Source organism: Pan troglodytes, chromosome 8 (genome assembly GCF_028858775.2).
Source record: "Pan troglodytes isolate AG18354 chromosome 8, NHGRI_mPanTro3-v2.0_pri, whole genome shotgun sequence".
Classification (NCBI taxonomy): Eukaryota; Metazoa; Chordata; class Mammalia; order Primates; family Hominidae; genus Pan; species Pan troglodytes.
This window is the reverse complement of record NC_072406.2, coordinates 145,020,356-145,040,983: the sequence shown is the minus strand read 5'-3', so window position 1 is coordinate 145,040,983 and position 20,628 is coordinate 145,020,356. Positions and strand designations below refer to the sequence as shown.

The 20,628-nt window shown below is 60.4% G+C and overlaps 1 protein-coding gene across 4 annotated transcripts in view; it reads left to right on the top strand.

The window, feature by feature from the left end:
* CFAP46 (cilia and flagella associated protein 46) overlaps positions 1-1,225 on the top strand; it is a 137,316-nt gene extending 136,091 nt beyond the window's left edge. For 2 of the 4 annotated variants that reach the window (XM_024346698.3, XM_024346699.3), the window contains one exon: positions 653-1,225. In XM_024346698.3, coding sequence (XP_024202466.3) covers positions 653-1,196 — 544 coding nt within the window. In that variant the 3' untranslated portion in view covers positions 1,197-1,225. The remainder of the gene's footprint in view (positions 1-652) is intronic. The other 2 variants (XM_063782367.1, XM_063782368.1) reach the window with 2 other exon arrangements.
* The last annotated feature ends 19,403 nt before the right edge of the window (positions 1,226-20,628 follow it).

Below are 20,628 nucleotides of genomic sequence, written 5' to 3'. Positions count from 1 at the left end.
TTATCGTGTAAAGAGCACGTGGTCCACGGTCCGGGGATACCGGTCCCAAGGATCCCTGCCTGTTGGGGGAGAGAGGGAGCAAGGGGCAGGAGGAAGGCAGACGGAACCCACACTCATCCCTGCAAATGCAGAGCAGGGCGCAGACACGGATGCCGCCGTGGTGTGGCCGGTGTGGGGCCCACACGACGCTCTGCAGGGGAATCGGGGAAGGGCAGAGCCAGGCCGGCTGTCCCGCTGCTGCTGCTCAGCGATGACCTGCAAGTTCTGGTCCCTGCAATGGAGGCATGAGCCCAGTGACTGTCACTGTTCAAAAGGGGCAGAGGCCACTGCTTCCTGCAAGGCCACAGCCACACTCTAGACGGGCGCCCCCCCAGCAGAGCAGCTCGCCTGGCCAAGGGGTAGAGGGGGATGGTGGGCTTCGGATCGGGGGTCCAGTCCTGGTGCCGTCACCCGGCTGCGCGGGCCTGGACACCTCGGGGCGGGAGGGGTGCGGGTGGTGGGGGCGCCCTGGAGGCCTGGCGAATGGCAGTGTGTTCCCCAGAGCGCCCTCAGTCGGAGCAGCTGCCACTTCCCGCCCCTGTGCCCTGGTCCTCACCGGGCTGGACGTCCTGCGGGGCCTCGGGGTTCATAGCTCCTGCCCCTTTCTCCACAGACGAGGCTTCTCAGACCTTGAAGGACAAGCTGCTGCTGCTCCAAAGCTCCGAGCTCCTTCCCACCACGCTCAACTTGGTCCTGTATGGGCTGCCACACCAAGCCATCGGGTAGTGCAGGCCTGGACCTGCCTCCCATCAGCTGCTGGGGCCCCAGCACTTGCCTCTGCCCTTGGCTCTGCCCCTCTGCCAACCCATCCCCACCTCCCGGCTCCCATCCCCAGCTCCCAGCTCCCATCCCCACCTCCCAGCTCCCATCCCCACCTCCCGGCTCCCATCCCCAGCTCCCAGCTCGCTCTCCCCTTCTTGGGCCTCTCCCCAGCCCTTGGTGCAGCCTCAGCCAGGGACCCTCCCCCAGCGACTTCCCGCCGGGCAGCCGCCTGGACCTCGAGCTCTGCCTGCCTGTGTGCGCCATGGGGTCTGCGTCGGGGCTGCAGCCGCGTCTCTTCCCGGGGCCAGGACAAGGGCGGCCTCCCCTTGGCGGTGCTGGTGCTGAGTTGCTTAGACCAGAAGACTGTTCAGACCGTGAGCCTGTTTTTGATTTGAGTGTTCCAGTAAACAAACAACAAAAGCCAGTCTCTGTGCGTGGTTTCCGTGACTCGAGGCTCTGGGTGGGGGGCTCCTGGCCCGCAAGAAATGCGCCCCCTGAACCCAGCAGCTTTCCAGAGTGGGGATGGGGGTGGGGCTCACACTGGCGCAGGCCACGTACCCTGCACACGTGCAGGGCCCCTCAGAAGGAAACTTCCAGAATAAGGAGAATCATGGGTGGCGGAGTCTGTGCCGGCAAGCACCACGTGGAGCTTCTCGTGAAGTGATGCTTTTCTTCCGTGAACACTCCTGGTGGGCTGCTGCATCCAGCGGCTCCTGGGGGAAGAGACGTGCCATCCAGATGGTCTTTCTGACCTTCTGGATATGTCTCTCCCAACTCGGCCGGATGAGTGGGGGCTGGGGGGGCGGTCAAAGGGTGTATTGGTCCATGGGAGGACCATGGGAGGACCATGGGACCTGCAAAGCCTTCTGGGGATGCGCCCTCCAGCCATACACACGGGCTCTGGCCAGGAACAGGGGAAGGCCCAGGACAGCCCCAAAGGGCCAGAGCGTGAGCCTCGCGTGTTCCCGCCAGCGCTCCTGCCTGCCCTCCGCGTGGGGCCGTGTGGGGCTGTTTCTTCAGCCTGGGACTCGCCATGGGAAGGCCGGGGGGCAGCCCCTCCCGCGTGGGCTACAGAAGCTCAGTGCGGGAGCCACGTGAGGTCAAGGCTGCCTGTGCAACCTCAGAATCCCCTCCGTGAGGGAGGGAAGGGTCTGCCGAAGGCGTTCCCGCCACGCTGCGCCCATGGAGCCCACTCGCCCGGCTCGGCACCCACCCAACTCCTGCCGGGCACTGACGCCAGGCCGACGAGAGCCCAGACAGCTGGGTCAGGACAGGTGGCCCCAAAATTGTCCAAAAATAGGTCTATGGGCCAGGCGTGGTGGCTCACGCCTGTAATCCCAGCACTTTGGGAGGCCGAGGCGGGCGGATCACAAGGTCAATAGATCAAGACCATCCTGGTCAACATGGTGATACCCCATCTCTACTAAAAATACAAAAATTAGCTGCACACAGTGGCACGCACCTGTCGTCCCAGCTACTCGGGAGGCTGAGACAGGAGAATCACTTGAACCCGGGAGGCGGCGGCTGCGCTGAGCCGAGATCGCACCACTGCACTCCAGCCTGGGCGACAGAGCGAGACTCTGTCTCAAAAATAAAAAAAGGTCTACGTACCTAGTCCCATAGCTGGAATTTAAAAAAGAATAAAGATAACATCAAATGCTGGTGAGGACACCAGGAAACGCCCTCTCACACGTTGTGGTGCAGCCTCTTTGGAAAACAGTTGACCTGATTCTTACAAAGCCACAACCCAGCAATTGCACTTTTAAGCGTTTAGCCCAGAGGGCGGGAAATGCACCTTCACACAAACGCACACACGAGTGTTTACAGCAACCCTGCGTCCGTCCACAAGCAAATGGTCAAACTCCGCTCTGTCCACTTGGGGTTAACGCTGCCAGGCAACAGAAGCAGAGAACGGTGGCTCCGGCCCGCACAGACCTCCAGGAGTTGGGCTGAGGACAAAGCCAGCATCAGAAGCTTCACACACCGCAGGGTGCGGCTTGCAGAGCATCTCAAGGTGGCAGAGCTCCAGCACTGCACAGTTAGCGTGCCTGGCACGGGGGCCCGCTGCTGACACACCAGTTGTGTGTCTCGACTGTGGCAGCAACGCCAATCCCTACCTGAGAAAGGAACCACGGCACCCGCAGTTCACCGAGAGCTTGAACCAGTCTCATTTCCCAGCTTTGCCATTGGCTGCAGCTGTGCGGTCTCCGCTGGGGAAGGCCGGGGAGCGGACCCGCTGCGCCGTGTACTGTTTTTGCAACTTCCTGTGAATCTATAATTAATTTGACATAAAAATTTCAAATGCACATCTTTGATAATATTGAAAGGTTATGTGTGATTCCCCTCTTTTGTTTGATTTTTCTTTTTTCAAATATATACACATACTTATTTCAGTTTAGGAAAAAAAAAAGCTAACTAATGACCAGGAAATAAATTCAAATCAGAGCTGCGCTGGAAATATGGGCTTCCTTCTATGGAGCTGCTGGCGCTCACCCAAACAACAAGAATAAAAGCTTCTGGAAATATTTCATCCGTGCAGCACCACATTTTTTACCCTACGCTGTGTCCACACATGTGAGAAATATTAAACGGTGAGTGCCGTTCCATGCATCACAGGCTTTAAAATAACTTTCTGAATTATGTCCCGGCAACATAACAAATCACATTATCAATTAGCTTCCATAACAGAAGTGGCATTCTGTAATATATTCAAGCATAAAAAAATTGCATAGGTGAAATTTATGTAACCCTAAAAACTATAAGGCAAGAGCAGATGCCTTGGAATTTATTGGAGATAATGGGGGACGGAGGGTGGTCTCGCGGTGCCCGGCCCTCAGCCTGCAAGTCCCGAGCGCAGAAACCATGCAGGTCGGTGGGGGCCGGGACTTCCAGGAGAGGCTCCCCCGGCCAGCGGGCCCCCAGCCCGGGCCTCTCGGATGTCAGAGGGCCCTTGGGACCAGGGGAGGCAGGGACGCTCCTGCACTGCTGTCCCCGCTTGGGTAGTGACAGGGTCAGCCCAAGCCCCAGGCCACACACTCAGCAGCCCCGTCTTCTCCCCAGAAAGCAGCTGGAAACCTGGCCTGGGCCTTCGGGGGAGCATGAGGTGAGGCTTGCTGTGCCCAGGCTGGGGGCTGCCCCCCAGCTTCCTGACTGCGTGCTGGGGGAGGTGACTTCCCTCCAGCCCCGGCGCTTCCCTCCCACCAGGCCTCGTCCTGCTCGGGTCCCAGGTGGTGGAGGGGCACCCCCAACAAGCTGTCCAATCTGGTGCCCTCGGTTCTTCCACCATCTAAAAATGTCCATTTATTAGTTTACAGATCGAAAATTTTTACACATTTAGAATGAGGGTTTTTAGGAAGCACTCCCTCACGGCCCACACCCAAAGCCACACCAGACGGCAATGTTTAGGGATCATTTCTGGCTGCCATCAGCCTCCGTTCCTGCATGGCGAAGCTCGTGCTGTGTCTCCAGTAACTTTCCCGGCTTCCCCATTTGGAGGTGGTCACGTCCAAGTCCCCGTTTAAAGCCCCCCTTACCCTGCGACGAGCACCTGGCAAGGACCCTCTAAAGAGTGTGAGTTCCCGGCAGCCCGGGCTCTGGAACGCAGCCTCAGCCCCTCACTGCACGGGTGGAGCGACAGGGCCCCATCAGGTCTGGGCCACAGCAGAGTGGGCTGGGGGTGCCTGGGCACAGCCGATGCCCCCCATCCCATACTCACTGGGGTCACACACATGTGGCCTGGAAGGTAGGTCCCCAAAGTTCCCACCCAAAAGGCTGTGGGAAGGTCAAAGGGCGTGACCAGCACCCTGCAGTCGTCCCTCTTTTAATCCCCAGGTGCACCTCGCAGCCCCTGTAGGCCCCTACCCCGCCCCCGCCTCTCCCTTCTTTGGCAGCTCAGCCCCTCCCCTGCAGCCTGGGGGCCTGGCCTGGGTACCCTCGGGATGTCCCCTGAGCCACGCCCTGGCCGTCCTCTCTGGAAACACAGGGGCTCTGGGCCGCCGCTCACAGGCACAGCCAAGAGGCCTTTCAGATGGATTTGGATGAAGGAATTAGGCGGGTTAATAAAACTAAAATGTTCACAGACGCTTGTATATAAATTTCTAGTAAGTTGCCTCATCCAACACTGGTCTCTAATAGTTTAATTTCTGTGTTAAATAATTAAAACTCTATCTCCAATTGCTGTGAACAATTGTTTTCCTTAATGATCTTCCCAGAGGAGCCAGTAATTTTATATCTTGTAAAAATGATTAAATGGCATCATTATCCCATATCTCTGAAATATAACTCAGCAACTTCAGGAGAGGCCATTCGTATTCAATTAATGCCCCCTTGCGCGAGACGTGGGTGTCACCTCACGCCAGCCTCACCCGGCTGTCCTCGTTTTATGATGACGATGATGAAGATGGAAACAACCAGTTTAATTATCCCATTTCCAACACAGAAATCAATTTCCAATACGTCTTCACCCGTAAGAAAAAAAGGCAGCCGTGGTTCCTGGGAAGGGCAGGTGGAGCGAGAGCCCTGTGAGGGGACAGGGCCGAGGGAACAGGGCCGAGGGGACAGGGACGTGGGGACAGGGCCGAGGGGACAGGGCCGTGGGGACAGGGCCGTGGGGACAGGGACATGGGGACAGGGCCGAGGGGACAGGGCCGAGGGGACAGGGACGTGGGGACAGGGCCGAGGGGACAGGGCCGTGGGGACAGGGCCGAGGGGACAGAGATGTGGGGACAGGGCCAAGGGGACAGGGCTGAGGGGATAGGGCCGAGGGGACAGGGCCATGGGGACAGGGCCGAGGGGACCCGGCCAAGGCGGTGGACCTGAGGCCCTGGGGCCGCTCAGCTGCCCATCCCCCTCCTGGCTCCTTTCCCAAGCACAGGGCTGGGCCCTGGGAGCTCCCTGCCCCTCCTTGCTGAGCTCAGGGCTCTGCACCCTCCAAGGGGCCTGGATCCCCCACCTCTGTCCTGTTCCCAGGGGTTACCCTCCCCTGCCCCTCCCCCACACCTCCCTCTGGCCCCACAGCCTCTCCAGCTGGGCTCCAAGGGGCTGGGGCGTGGGTTCCTGGGATGACCCCGCGTGCTGGACCGACACGCTGACCCCCATCGGCCGGTCCTGCTGTCCTGGAGTGGCTTTAGCATGGCGCGGAGCGGCTCCCGCTGTTAGGGTGACTCGAGGGACACGCCTGGCTACTCATCACCGTGCTAGTGGCCAAGATAATCTAATTGTTTGACATTTTTATCACAATTCATTGGGACCGGAGCGAGATGGCTAGATTGACACCCCGTGCAGTCGGCTAATGGCCACACAATTATGAAGAGCTCTTAAATGTTCTTATTACGGATTTTAATTCTTCGTGACAAGAGGCAAGAGATGCGTTAAGATAATGGGGACGCAGCTGAGCTCCGCCTGCTGCAGACCTGCCTGTCTTTCTGGCCCTGCCCTGAGTCCAGCCTGGCTAGGGTTGGGGTGCTGGAGGGACTTGGGGTGCTCAACAGCCTGGGCAGAGACCAGGGCGGGTCCCTATAACCCCTGACCCCAGGAGACCTCGTCTTTGGAAGGAGGCTCTTGAGGGCTAGAACCAACCCCTGCGGAGCTGCAGCTGGAGCCCCTGCGGAGCCTGCACCCCACAACCCTCAGGACAGAAGGCTGGACTCAGGGCTGTCCTGGGGGCCTTTTAAGGGGCTTGAGAAGGATTTTTTCTGGGAATCCCAGCCCCAGAATGTCTTGCCACCTTTGAGGAGCTTGGAGACCTCGGCCCCTAAATACCGGCTGACCCACGACGGGGTGAGGCAGCCCCTAAATACCCACGATGGGGTGAGGCAGCTCCTAAATACCGGCTGACCTACAATGGGGTGAGGCAGCCCCCCCACCAATATCAGGCCCTAGGAGAGGAAGAGCCCCAGGGCTTGGGGCCACAGCACTCACTCAGAAGGGAGGGCAGCGGCCTCATCACAAGTAGCTTTGCTCTTTGGGCTGTAGGGGTCGCTCCCCTCCCTTCTCCGCATCGCTGAGCCCCAGCCCTGCAGGGACAGGGCCTGAGACTTTCCAGAATCCTGTGCCTCTCTCCCTGGGCCCCGTTCTTGCTGACTGAAGAAATGGGAGGGAGTCAGAGAACCAGGGTCCCTTAGTAACAGACCCCCAATTCCTGGCCAGGTGTGCGGCCAGCCTCCCAGTGTCCCTTAGAAATCTCACACCTGTAATCCCAGCACTTTGGGAGGCCGAGGTGGGCAGATCGCGAGGTCAAGAGATCGAGACCATCCTGGCCAACATGGTGAAACCTGTCCTCTACTAAAAATACAAAAATCAGCTAGGCGTGGTGGCATGCACATGTAGTCCCAGCTACTGGAGAGGCTGAGGCAGGAGAATCGCTGGAACCTGGGAGGTGGAGGTTGCAGTGAGCCTAGATCTTGCCATTGTATTCCAGCCTGGCAACAGAGGGAGACTCCGTCTCAAAAAAAAAAAAAAAAAAAAAGGAAAAGAAATAGACCCCCATTCCTGGCCAGGTGCACAGCCAGCCTCCCTTGCAACACGTGTGGCCATTTGACTAAGTTCTGGTTCAAGACACCTCCATAAAAGGAAAGGCTTGCTCTTTTTCCTTCCTGTCTGCAGGCTGAGATGGAATTTGATGCCTGCAGCTTGGCAGCCATAATGTGCTATGAGGTGAAATCTACATGTTGAGGATGGCACAGCCACAGTTGCGAGGAGCCTGGGTCCTCAGTGCTCTTGGGGTCAGAAGCTTCCCATCCTGACTAGCTCGCCTTGGACTCCATAAACATGAGCGAGCAACAGCATTGCCCCTGGTTTAGTTCTCACCAGAGAACCTGATCCCGTGGATGCGGTGGGACCATAGGACCATATGGACCATGCATGGGGGCAGGGGTCCCAGAGTCGTGTTTCCCCCTCCAAGGCAGAGTCCTTGAGAGCAGGTCTGCATGGGCTTCGAGGGTGGGGCCTGGGCCTGCTGCCCGAGGCTGCTATGGTCCCATAATCACTTCCAGGGTTGACAGGTGTGGTTCCCAAGGCTGCTCTGTCCTGCTCATGGAGGAATTCCGACCCGGGCAAGAGGCCAGGTGGTGGGGAGAGGAACGAGGAGAACTGTGGACAGAGGACCAGCCCACGTGAGCAAGGCTGCAGAGGGGATGGCCCAGCAAGAGGAAATACGGGCTCTGTTCTGGTTACACAGATTCCCTGGGGAGGCCGAAGGGCCCAGCCATAGCAGAGACATCAATGTGGAAAGAAGAACCCGGCAGGGGTGTCTGCATCCCCATGGTGGAGAGACGGCCCCACCCCCACCTCGGAGAGATGCCCCCGCCCCCACCTCGGAGAGACGCCCCCGCCCCCACCTTGGAGAGATGCCCCCGCCCCCACTGCGGAGAGCCCCAGCCACCTGCCACGTGGGGCCTGCACAGCTACCCCAAGTCCAGGGTCTCTGATGTCCGAATGAGAGGTGACAGCGTGCTGGCAGTCCTCACAGCCCTTGCTCGCTCTCGGCGCCTCCTCTGCCTGGGCTCCCACTTTGGCGGCACTGGAGGAGCCCTTCAGCCCAGCGCTGCACTGTGGGAGCCCCTTTCTGGGCTGGCCAAGGCCAGAGCTGACTCCCTCAGCTTGTAGGGAGGTGTGGAGGGAGAGGCGCCAGCGGGAACCGGGGCTGCGCGTGGCGCTTGCGGGCCAGCTGGATGTCCGGGTGGGCGTGGGCTTGGCGGGCCCCGCACTCCGAGCAGCCGGCCGGCCCTGTGCAATAAGGGGCTTAGCACCCGGGCCAGCAGCTGCGGAGGGTGTACTGGGTCCCCCAGCAGTGCCCACCCACCAGCGCTGCAGTCAATTTCTCGCCGGGCCTTAGCTGCCTTCCTGAGGGGCAGGGCTCGGGACCTGCAGCCCGCCATGCCTGAGCCTCCCACCCGCTCCGTGGGCTCCCGTGCGGCCCGAGCCTCCCCGACGAGCGCCGCCCCCTGCTCCAGGGCGCCCAGTCCCATCGAGCACCCAAGGGCTGAGGAATGCGGGCGCACAGCGCGGGACTGGCAGGCAGCTCCACCTGCAGCCCCAGTGCGGGATCCACTGGGTGAAGCCAGCTGGGCTCCTGAGTCTGGTGGGGACGGGGAGAACCTTTATGTCTAGCTCAGGGATTGTAAATACACCAATTGGCACTCCGTATCTAGCTAGGTTTATAAACACACCAATCAACACCCTGTGTCTAGCTCAGGGTTGTGAGCGCACCAATGGACACTCTGTATCTAGCTACTCTGGTGGGGCCTTGGAGAACCTTTGTGTCCACACTCTGTATCTAGCTAATCTGGTGGGGACGTGCAGAACCTTTGTGTCTAGCTCAGGGATTGTAAACGCACCAATCAGTGCCCTGTCAAAACAGACCACTCTGCTTTACCAATCAGCAGGATGTGGGTGGGGCCAGATAAGAGAATAAAAGCAGGCTGCCCGAGCCCACAGTGGCAACCCACTCGGGTCCCCTTCCACACTGTGGAAGCTTTGTTCTTTCACTCTTTGCCATAAATCTTGCTACTGCTCACTCTTTGGGTCCACACTGCCTTTATGAGCTGTAACACTCACCGTGAAGGTCTGCAGCTTCACTCCTGAGCCAGCGAGACCACGAACCCACCAGAAGGAAGAAACTCTGAACACATCTGAACATCAGAAGGAACAAACTCCAGACATGCCGCCTTAAGAGCTGTAACACTCACCGCGAGGGTCCGCGGCTTCATTCTTGAAGTCAGTGAGACCAAGAACCCACCAATTCCAGACACTAAGTACAACCTCAGCCTGGCTGGCCCTGTGCTGGGGGCCCCAAGGCCAGAGGCTGGGGGAAAGCTGGGGCCCCACCCAGGCCCTGCAGCCGGTCCCGAGTCACTTGCCCCTCAATGCCCCAGGAAGGCCAGGTGCCGCGGGGGTGTGTGACATTGCAAGGCCAGGCTCTGTGTCCCGAGCCTGTGGCCCACCCAGGTGGAAGACGGATGCCTCCAAACAGGGCTTTGGGGAGTGTGTGCCTCTCAATCAGTCAGCACCTCACTGCACACCCCACAGGCTGGCCAGGGCTGGGCAGTCCAGGGAGAGGGGCCCCTCCAGTTTCCAGCCAACTCCCCCAGATGGCCCTTGAGCCACCCAGCGGAGTCCCCTCTGCCACCGTGACTGTGAGTTTCCTGAGGCCTCCCCAGCCACACAGAACCGTGAGTCAGTTAAGCCTCTTTTCTTTATACATTACCCAGTCTTGGGCATTTCTTTATAGCAGCATAAAAACAACTAATACACCAGGCTCAGGCGAGGTGTCCCAGGCTCAGGTGAGGTTTCCCTGGCTCAGGCACGGTGTCCCAGGCTCAGGCGCGGTGTCCAGGGCTCAGGTGAGGTGTCCCGGGCACAGGTGCGGTGTCCTGGGCTCAGGTGCGGGCCTACACTGGGCACCACCTTCCCTTCTCTCCTCTCCTGTGAGCACCAAGCCACATCACTTGGGCTGGAATCCCAGCACCGGCCTTGGCCAAAGGGGTTTACTGGGTCTGGGCACCCCCTGCCCGCCTGTGCTGTGGGACAGTGCGTCCAGGTGGCCGTGTGGCCTGAGGGTCTGGCAAGGAAGCTGTGGAGCCGCTTCCCCACTGGCGTCTGTGTTGGGGTTGCCTCTTCCAAGGAGGCCCCACAGCCCGGCACTCCCCACACCCCACACAAGCCCTGTCCCAGCGCCTCACCACGGGGTGTGCTCGAGGGCCATGGCAGTAATGGGTCTACAGCTCCCCTGAACAGCCAGAAGCCTCCCCTTCTCCCGCCACAGAGGACGGCAACTTCCTCCCAGGCCCCTTCTCCTACCTCACTGAGCAAAACCCCGGAGCAACCAGGGCCCAACACGAAATGGCCCTGGTCCTTCCAAGCCGGGTCCTGCAATGAACTCCACAGCCGCACACGCCCCACTCCGCCCATCCCCACACGCTTGAACTCCACAGCCCCACACGCCCCACTCCGCCCATCCCCACACGCTTGAACTCCACAGCCCCACACGCCTCACTCCGCCCATCCCCACATGGCTTGTGAGCCACTGTGACCCCAGGCTTCCTCCTAGATGTACCCACCCTGGAATCCCATACATCAGGGCAGCACGTGTGAGGCCTTGGGCCACGAGACTGCGGCCTGATTTCAGCCCCCACCTCATCCAGCTGCCTCAGCCCACCTCAGGATCACACCGTCCAGCCCAGCCGCCTCGGCCCACCTCCGGGTCACACCGTCCAGCCCAGCCGCCTCGGCCCACCTCAAGGTCACACCGTCCAGCCCAGCCGCCTCGGCCCACCTCAGGATCACACCGTCCAGCCCAGCCGCCTCGGCCCACCTCCGGGTCACACCGTCCAGCCCAGCCGCCTCGGCCCACCTCAAGGTCACACCGTCCAGCCCAGCCGCCTCGGCCCACCTCCGGGTCACACCGTCCAGCCCAGCCGCCTCGGCCCACCTCCGGGTCACACCGTCCAGCCCAGCCGCCTCGGCCCACCTCAGGGTCACACCGTCCAGCCTCGGCCCACCTCCGGGTCACACCGTCCAGCCTCGGCCCACCTGCGGGTCACACCGTCCAGCCCAGCCGCCTCGGCCCACCTGCGGGTCACACCACGAAACACGTCTCCTAACAGGACTGTTGTGTCACGTCACAGCAGTGGAGAACGCTGGGGGAGGCAGGAAGGGCCGTGGAAGAAAAAATAATCCAAGACCAGGCAGACCCAAACCGCGCGCCGGAGAGACACGGGGAGAGGAGACGCGGAGCCATTTTAAACCAGAATTATTCAACCAGTGCAATGTGTCCAAAGAGTCGTCTTGATTAAAAATACTACATGAGCTTTTTTCTTACAATGACATACAGGTATTGAAACTCTCAAGTTTGTTTAAAAGTCCGTTTTTCCTTCTTATCTTATAACCTAGTGACCAAGTAAGAAAAAAAAAAAAACCCAGAGCCAACAACAAACCTATGGTACAAGGAGTATTTTTTAAATTTTTCAACTTTTCTTACTTTACCTGAATATAAAAAAATCATTAATATCATTTCTAAAAGCCAAATGGAAAAAAAACCTCACACCAAATAAATGTTAACACAGTTTATTTATCATGTTTCACTCTCCCCAAAGGTAGACAAGTTATATTAATGAGCTTGATGAAAGAAATATTTCCTATTCATAAAACACACCGTTTTGGCAGCTTTGCGAGACCCCCGAATTCGAGGCGGACGGCGCAGTCCTGCGGGAATGCTGACCGTGGCAGTAGCAGTGACGTGCGGTGAAGCATCGGGGAGTCCTCTGTGGAAGGATCATTATAAAAACCTGCGCAATCTTAGGCTTCCCTCGAATTTAGCAGGATAGGGTTTTGTCTCTCGTGATGATGACAATCTCCTGTCTTTCCCAATTCCTCAGGAGGCACCAGTTTGGAAGCACCCCATTGTTTGAAGGAATGGCTGCCCCGGCACCCAGAGACCGAGGCGGCATCAGGCTCTGACCTCCGCACACGCTCCAGCGCCTCCCTGGGTGTAGCGGCTCCCACCTTGGCGCGGGCACAAAGAGGGTAAACAGGCAAACAGCAAAAAGGCAGTTCTGCACCCCCATCCGCTGCCACCCGCAGGAACCTGATTCCTGTCATCTGCCACCGCGGAAATCATGAAGCGGAGCCTCCAGTTCCTGCACTGCTGGCCTGGCGTGGACACTGAGCCGTGCCAGTGAGAACGGGCGCAGGGGTGTTGGGAGGCTGAGGGCCCGGGACCAGGCCAGGCACATCCAGGTTCATGCTTGACGGCTCCCAGGGAAGGACCCAGGCGAGCTCCCTGCGGAGCCCCAGGAATTAACTGTCACCACGGCTCAGACTCTGGCGGGTGGAAAGAACAGAAAGGTTTACCTGCAGAGTGCGAGGGAGCAGCCTTGAGAAGGGCCGGCCCGCCCAACAAAGCACAGCGGACGCCAACGGGAGAAAAAACACCTGCCGTGCTGCCAAGGCTGCGTCTCTTCATTTAGCTAGAGACGCTGCCGCCGCACCAGGTGGCTCAGAAGTTACCTCAAATCTCCAGGCATCCCCCGAGCAAACCTCAGGAGTGAAATGGTCACTCATAGGAGCCCTGGGTTTATGGAAAGGATTCCAGGTGTTCTTATTTGGGGACCAGAAGCCTGCTGGGGTGACCCGACGTCCTAGTGCGGTGTGGCCTCCACTGCCATCATGGGCAGTGTCTGGCTGTGACTTCGAACCTGGTCCGAACCTGGTCAAACCATGTGACCCCTGAGAGTGCTGGGAACAAGCTCAAAGCCCCCTGAACTCAACGTCCTCAGCATCAAGGGAAGCTTCCGGAACCCACTGTGCCTGAGGGTTGGTCCCAGGACTTCCAGGAACTCAGGCAGCACCTGCTCTGTCTGACGAGGCGAGCTGCCTGTGACACATTTCCTAAATCATGTGTTTGTTGTTTTTTATGAATAAAAATAAGACATGTTCACAGGAAAAAAAAAAAAAAACAACATGAAGCACAGCAGAGAATACAATGAAGATGCAGGGTGAGCCTGCTCCTCCCTCCGGGGCGCCCGCAGGTTCGGTGCCCAGAGGCTCCTCTGGGCTTTTCTGGTGCCTGCTCACACAGTTAACGATGAAATGACACAGATCTGTTTGTTTATTTATTATTATTTTTTTTTGAGACGGAGTCTCACTCTGTCATCCAGGCTGGAGTGCAATGGCACCATACCAGCTCACTGCAACCTCCGACTCCCTGGTTCAAGCAGTTCTCCTGCCTCAACCTCCCTAGTAGCTGGGATTACAGGCATGTGCCACCATGCCTGGCTAACTTTTGTATTTTTAGTAGAGACGGGGTTTCACCATGTTGGCCAGGCTGGTCTTGAACTCCTGATCTCAAGTGATCCACCTACCTGGGGGACTGACCCTGGGATGTGGCCCATGCACACCTCGTCCTGTGTCCTCTCCCTGAGTGGGCACCCCCATCTCCCGGGGGAACGTGAAATCCGGGCGCCGGGAGCCCTTTGCACCTGGGATGGCAGGTTCAGTGCTCCTGGGAGAAGCCGAGCAAGTACTGTTGTCTGGGCAGGGAGGCGCAGCGTCGCTGGGAAAAGTGGATTAATTTAGATTAATTGAATTCAACTCAGCCAGGGATGGCAGAGGCCGAGAGGGACCGGGCATCTTCCCTAGCTCCCATGTCCCTGCCCCATCAGTCCCCCCTGCCCTCCCTGACCCCCTGACTGCCTCCACTGGCCCCCCACAACTCCGTCAGCCCCCACCCCTCCCTGCTGGCCCCCCACAATCCCGCCAGCCCCCACCCCTCCCCACTAGTCCTGTCTTCCTGTTGGGCTCCCGTTGACTCCAGGGCCTGAAGCATTTCCAGAAACAACCATCACTGGGAAGGCCGTGACCCCTCTAGGACGGCTGTGTGGGCAGCCTCAGGCTGTACGTCAGGGATCTGCGACTCCAGGCAGGGGGTGCCAGACCCAACTGTGGTGGGAGAGCTGCGGGCCACCCAGCCTCAGGGCACGTGCCCAGACTAGGACCCAGGGCAGTGGCTCTCCTCCCCAGCCCTGCCCTGGAGACACTGACTCACCCGAAGCCTCAAGGCCTCAGGCCCCAGACCTGCCTCCGACTCCCAGGCCAGACAAGACCCCGTTTCTGAGGGGAGCACCCCTCGGCTGGAAGAGGAGGCTGGGGGGGGGCAACACTCCAATCATAGATGGTGTTTCTGTTAAGCTGACACAGGTGGAATGGCCGGGGAGGGGCGGCTCGGCCAGGGGGCCTCACACGGCGGCTGCGTTCCCCAAAAGTCAGAGGCCATTCCCCATGCAGGGGATGCCCCAGGACAAGTGTCCCGTCCTGGATAAATGCTCTCACACGTGATGCCAGTGTGAAGGCTCTGGAGACGAGGCCCTCGCGAGCCTGGACACCCCGGGAACGGCGGGCGACTCCTTCACTCTCATCTGAAACCATGTTCTTGTGGGGGCCCTGCCCTGGGCTCCCCATCCAGAGAGACCATTTTCTCCTCACAGACTCGTGCCTACCCATGCGCCCCCCCGGTGAGGCCCTGGAGTGGACTTCCGCTGCCGGGAGAAACAGCCACCTCTGCCGTCCCCCATGCCTGGCAGCTTCCTCCCCTCTTTCGGGTCTTCCCAGCGACCCACGCTGTGTCCTGGTGGCACCCCCGGCTCCCCCACAGCTCCTGGGCAGAGGGCACCTTCACTGGCACTGCACGGTGACCCAGCACAGGCTGGCGGCCTCCGATCACACCTGTGACCCTCGTATTGCCACTGTCCCTGCTGGCGCTGCTGCCAGCACTGCTCTTGTCTGAGCTCTCTCCGCCGCTGGAACTCACCCAAGACCCGGGATAAATGGGCAAAGAAGCGACGCCCTGAGAGCTCAGAGCACCCTCGCAGGGTGGGGCTCAGACAGTCCTGAGCTGGAGCCGTCCCACGCTCAGCTTCTGTCACGCAGACGCGGCTGCCGAGGCCACTGGGCACCCAGGGCCGGGGCCTCTGTGAAGACCTGGACGGGAAGGGGCCCCAGGACCCGTGGAGGCGTCCATCACTGGGAGGCGCCATTGTCGGGAGGCGCCCATCAGCAGGGGGCGCCCATCGTGGGGAGGCGCTGGCTGTGGCACCACACGACCCGTCGCCCGCCCGGGGGCCCTCACCCACCAGGAAGCCCCCACACAGCGCCGTGGCCCAGCCTGGAGTGGCGCCAGGAGCGAGCCTCTCCGGAAGGCCCCCCTTGGCCGGTGCCGGTCCCATCTCATCCTCGGATCACAGCCAAGGCGCCGGAGCAGGCTCCTGACACAAATCTCCAAGGGCTCAGCACTCAATTAGCGCGTGTGCCACGTGGCCAGACACCCGAGAGGCCCCAGGAGAGAGCTCATTACGCCGGCTGCACATCTGGTGCCCCAGAGCCCTGGGGAATTAGCTCTGGGCGTGATTTACAGCCACGTCTCCTTGTCCTTTCCTGAAGGAGACAAGATTCTTTGGACCCCAGAGAAGAGGGTTTCTCAGGGGATGCGCGGCCGTCCCACCGACGGCGTGGCCCCTCCGCTTCGGCAGCCTCAGTGGCCCGCCTGCTCCTGGGGAGTCTCCTCCAGTGATCGAGGGGGACTTAGTCACCCCCAGCCCGGCGTCTGTGTCCACAGGGCACACAGGTGGGAGGGTGGCTTCCTGCATGGGCTCTGATGTCCTTAAGGGATGGTGTTGCCTCGGGGCCTCCCCAGCCAGAGCCCACAGCAACTGTGTGCTGGCCACTGCAGGGGCGAAGAGCCCTTTCTGGCCCAGCTTGTTGGGTATTGTGGGGGCCCAGGCGGCCAAAGGTCTCCAGCTGAGGGCCAGGTGCCTCCAGAGGCAGGAGAGCTGCGCCCAGCTGCTCCATGGAGACGCCCTCCAGTGGCAGAGGCCCCCTTGGAGGGCCACTCACCAGCTGTGGGCTCCAGTGAGCTCCTCCAGGTGTGGGCATCTGGTGTCCTTGTCCCGGGGGCCATGCAGGACCCGGGAGGGGAGGCAATGCTGTTCCCTTGGGGGCTGTGGGGTACCCATGTGAAGACAGGGAGGTTCCGGGCAGTGCACCCCGGGTGGTGGCACAGATGTGGGGTCCTCAGTGCACGGCAGGGAGCCAAGAGGGCCCTAGAGGTGTCTGTCACCCACCAGGGCCACAGACCCAGGGGGTTCCCGAGGATGGGCCTGGAAGTAGAGGAAGAAAAATGAGCAACAGACAGGGAGGAAAACCAGCTGCGCCTGTAGCCTGTAGGCCGGGGGCAACACAGGCGGGCATCAGGGCCGAAGTCACATGGCCAGAAACCTGAGCGGTGCCAACAGATGGGGCAGCTCCGCTGGGGACCAAGGAGCTTGGGCCGTGGCACCCTTTTAAGAACTTCACCTGAGAAGTGAATGAAGACGAGAGATTCCATCCGCAGAAGGCGGGGCACTCGCATGGGGCAGCGCCCAGCAGCCAGGGGTCCCAGGGACACGTCCTCAAAGCACGACCACCAGGGAGAAGAGAAGCAGCCTGCCCGGTGTAGACGCTGCACCCACACGGTTCCCGGACCCAGTGTAGACGCTGCACCCACACGGTTCCCGGACCCAGTGTAGACGCTGCACCCACACGGTTCCCGGACCCAGTGTAGACGCTGCACCCACACGGTTCCCGGACCCAGTGTAGACGCTGCACCCACACGGTTCCCGGACCCAGTGTAGACGCTGCACCCACACGGTTCCCGGACCCAGTGTAGATGCTGCACCCATATGGATCCTGAACCCAGTGTAGATGCTGCACCCATATGGTTCCTGGACCCAGTGTAGACGCTGCACACCCACACGGTTCCTGGACCCAGTGTAGATGCTGCACCCATATGGTTCCCGGATCCAGTGTAGACGCTGCACCCATATGGTTCCTGGACCCAGTGTAGACGCTGGACCCATACGGTTCCCGGACCCAGTGTAGACGCTGCACCCACATGGTTCCTGGACCCAGTGTAGACGCTGGACACCCACACGGTTCCCGGACCCAGTGTAGACACTGCACCCATATGGATCCTGGACCCAGTGTAGACGCTGCACCCATGTGGTTCCTGGACCCAGTGTAGACGCTGCACCCCCACACGGTTCCCGGACCCAGTGTAGACGCTGCACCCCCACACGGTTCCCGGACCCAGTGTAGACGCTGCACCCCCACACGGTTCCCGGACACAGTGTAGACGCTGCACCCCCACACGGTTCCCGGACACAGCGTAGACGCTGGACCCATACGGTTCCCAGACCCAGTGTAGACACTGCACCCATATGGTTCCTGGACCCAGTGTAGACGCTGCACCCACATGGTTCCTGGACCCAGTGTAGACGCTGGACACCCACACGGTTCCCGGACCCAGTGTAGACGCTGCACCCATATGGTTCCCGGACCCAGTGTAGACGCTGCACCCATATGGTTCCTGAACCCAGTGTAGACACTGCACACCCACACAGTTCCTGGACCCAGTGTAGACGCTGCACCCATACGGTTCCTGGACCCAGTGTAGACGCTGGACCCATACGGTTCCCGGACCCAGTGTAGACACTGCACCCATATGGTTCCTGGACCCAGTGTAGACGCTGCACACCCACACGGTTCCTGGACCCAGTGTAGATGCTGCACCCATATGGTTCCCGGATCCAGTGTAGACGCTGCACCCATATGGTTCCTGGACCCAGTGTAGACGCTGGACCCATACGGTTCCCGGACCCAGTGTAGACGCTGCACCCACATGGTTCCTGGACCCAGTGTAGACGCTGGACACCCACACGGTTCCCGGACCCAGTGTAGACGCTGCACCCATATGGATCCTGGACCCAGTGTAGACGCTCCACCCATATGGTTCCTGGACCCAGTGTAGACGCTGCACCCATATGGTTCCTGAACCCAGTGTAGACGCTGCACACCCACACAGTTCCTGGACCCAGTGTAGACGCTGCACCCATACGGTTCCTGGACCCAGTGTAGACGCTGGACCCATAAGGTTCCCGGACCCAGTGTAGACACTGCACCCATATGGTTCCTGGAGTCCAATGTGTGTGTGAAAATGCCCCGCAGCAGGGCTGAGGCTGAGGAACGGCGTCCCCTGAAATCTCTGCCTCAAACGCCTGGCAGGCCCACCCGCAGCCCCCAACGCCACCTTGGCAGCTGGTCAGAGCTGGCCTGTGCTTCAGCAGAAAAAGGCACCTCCACTGAGGCATTCCAGCCTCTTGCAGTAGAAAAAGTGTCCTCCCAATGAGCAAAGGGCCCCTCCTCTTCCTCAGATGGCGTCTGGGTGTTGAGGGACCCACTGGGGCCCCTGCCGAGGGGTCCTGTGGTGAGGGCGCGCCTGCTGCCCCTCTTCCCCCCAGCTCCACTGCTCAGAACTTGGCCTGTCTGCACCCAGCACCCCCGGGTGTCCTCCTGGGAGGGCTGGACCTTGTCTCCTGGCAGCACCATGGGGCCTTCAGAGCCCTCCATCTAGTTCTGGGCAGGGCAGGGCCCCCTCCCAACACCATCGTCTGCCTCTGGTCACTCCCTCCCAGGGGCACGGGGAATCTCTGAACACCCCTTCCCTGGGGAGCAGGAAGACTTGAAATCTCCTTGGCCAGGCCAGGGCGGTTTCTACTGTGCCCACCAGAACCCCAGGCTAAGCCAGCACGGAGACTGGAAGGCACAGTGTCCAGCCCCTGCCCTGCCTCAGGGTGGCTGCTCGCCCTCTCCCCTCCCACCCCACCTGGACAGCCTCGGTCCTCAGGGCGCTGTAGGGAGTGAGGCACCTGTGGGATGGAGACTCAGCGTGGGTGGAAGAGATGCTGCAGGGCCCAGGTGCGGAGCCGCGTGTGAACGGGCAGGCGGCCCGCAGCGTCTCTGTCACGAGAAGGAAGCAGATGCTCGTGACAACAGAAGAACTCGCTTCAGGGGGAAGAACTTGGTTGTTCAGGGGAAGAACTCGGACCATTCTCTGTGTCTCTCTCTCTGTGCTTTCTGTGGGTGCTGCTCCGTGGCTTCTGCGTTTACCACAAGTGACTTTTAAAGAACAGAAGCTGGAGGGAAACCTGGGGCTCAGGATTCAGGGAGGGGGCCCTGCAAGGTGGGAGGGGCCCGGCCAGGGCCCAGGCTGTGCAAGGAACTTCAGGCCCAGTGAAGCCAGAGGGTCCACAAAGGCTGGGCAGGGGCCACCCTGAAGGGGTGCTCAGAGAGTTCAGGCAAGCTCTCCCTCCCCTGCCATCCAGGTCCTCCCAGCCCCTGCCCTCTTAGCCCCCCTTCAGAGCCTCCTCAACCCGTGGGTGTTCCAGATTCCACAGCCTGGCCCATATCTTCCAGGGAGAGTGTTCGGGTGCCCGGGCACCCACTGTGGCCCCACCCCAGCTTCCATCAAAGCCTCCCTCCCTGTCCTGGGCCACTCGGCCTGGGGAGAAGCGGCACCCTCTCCCGAGAGCCTGATCCTCCACTTCACGTGGACCTGTAGGCGTTGGCAAGTGGGCAAGAGGCCGCCATAGCCTGGGAAGAGGGGGCACCTAGACACCCCACCTACAGCTGGGTACCCCAGAAGCTGCCGGGCTCTACCTGGACACCCTCCAGCTCAGGAGATGGGGTGGGGCTGAGTTTGGTCTAAACAGCAAGACCTCAGGCTCAGCTGGGAAATGCCGCGGCGCCAGGCCCCACATCCAGCATGTCCTGTGGCTCAGGGTTCCTGGAGGCACGTCCACAGTACCTGCTCCTCCCGGTGGGAAGTCAGGTGCGCGGTCCTCCCTCTCCAACCTGCACTCGGGCTCTGAAAATTGCTCTGAGGCCTGCAGCTGTCACACTTGCGTTCATTCACCCAGCAGCATGAATTCAGTCCTGGAGGCGCCCAGAGGACAGGGCCCCTGCATCCATCCATGTCCTGAGCAAGCTGCGAGGAGGCGGACATCAGACACGTCCACTAATGCCTTCGGCAGGGGGCCGGTGCCAAGAGGGGCAGCCGTGCTGGGCGGGAGTGTGGGGGCTGCACCAGACCGGGTGGCCAGGGAGGCGTCCCTCAAGCTGAGACCGCGTGGAGGAGGTGAGCCCTGTGAAGTGGGGGGGCAGAGTGGCCGGGGTGGGTGAGCCTGGGGGCCACGAGGGGACCAGTGGAGGGCCTGGCAGGCATGGGATGGAATTAGGTGGCAACAGGTGGAGGTGGAGACTCGCGATCTCTGAAATAAAGCCGCTGCCAGCAGGCTGGTGCTCAGCAGGCAGTGCTGGAAGTGTGAGAAGGGGCCGGGCTAGGCCAGGATGAGGAGTGGAGCCTCGTCTGCCCACCTAGGGGCGTCAGCTCCCACTCCTGGGCGGTCCCCACCCCAGCCCTCAGCGCTCATGGCCTTTCAGACCCGGCTGGGTCCATGA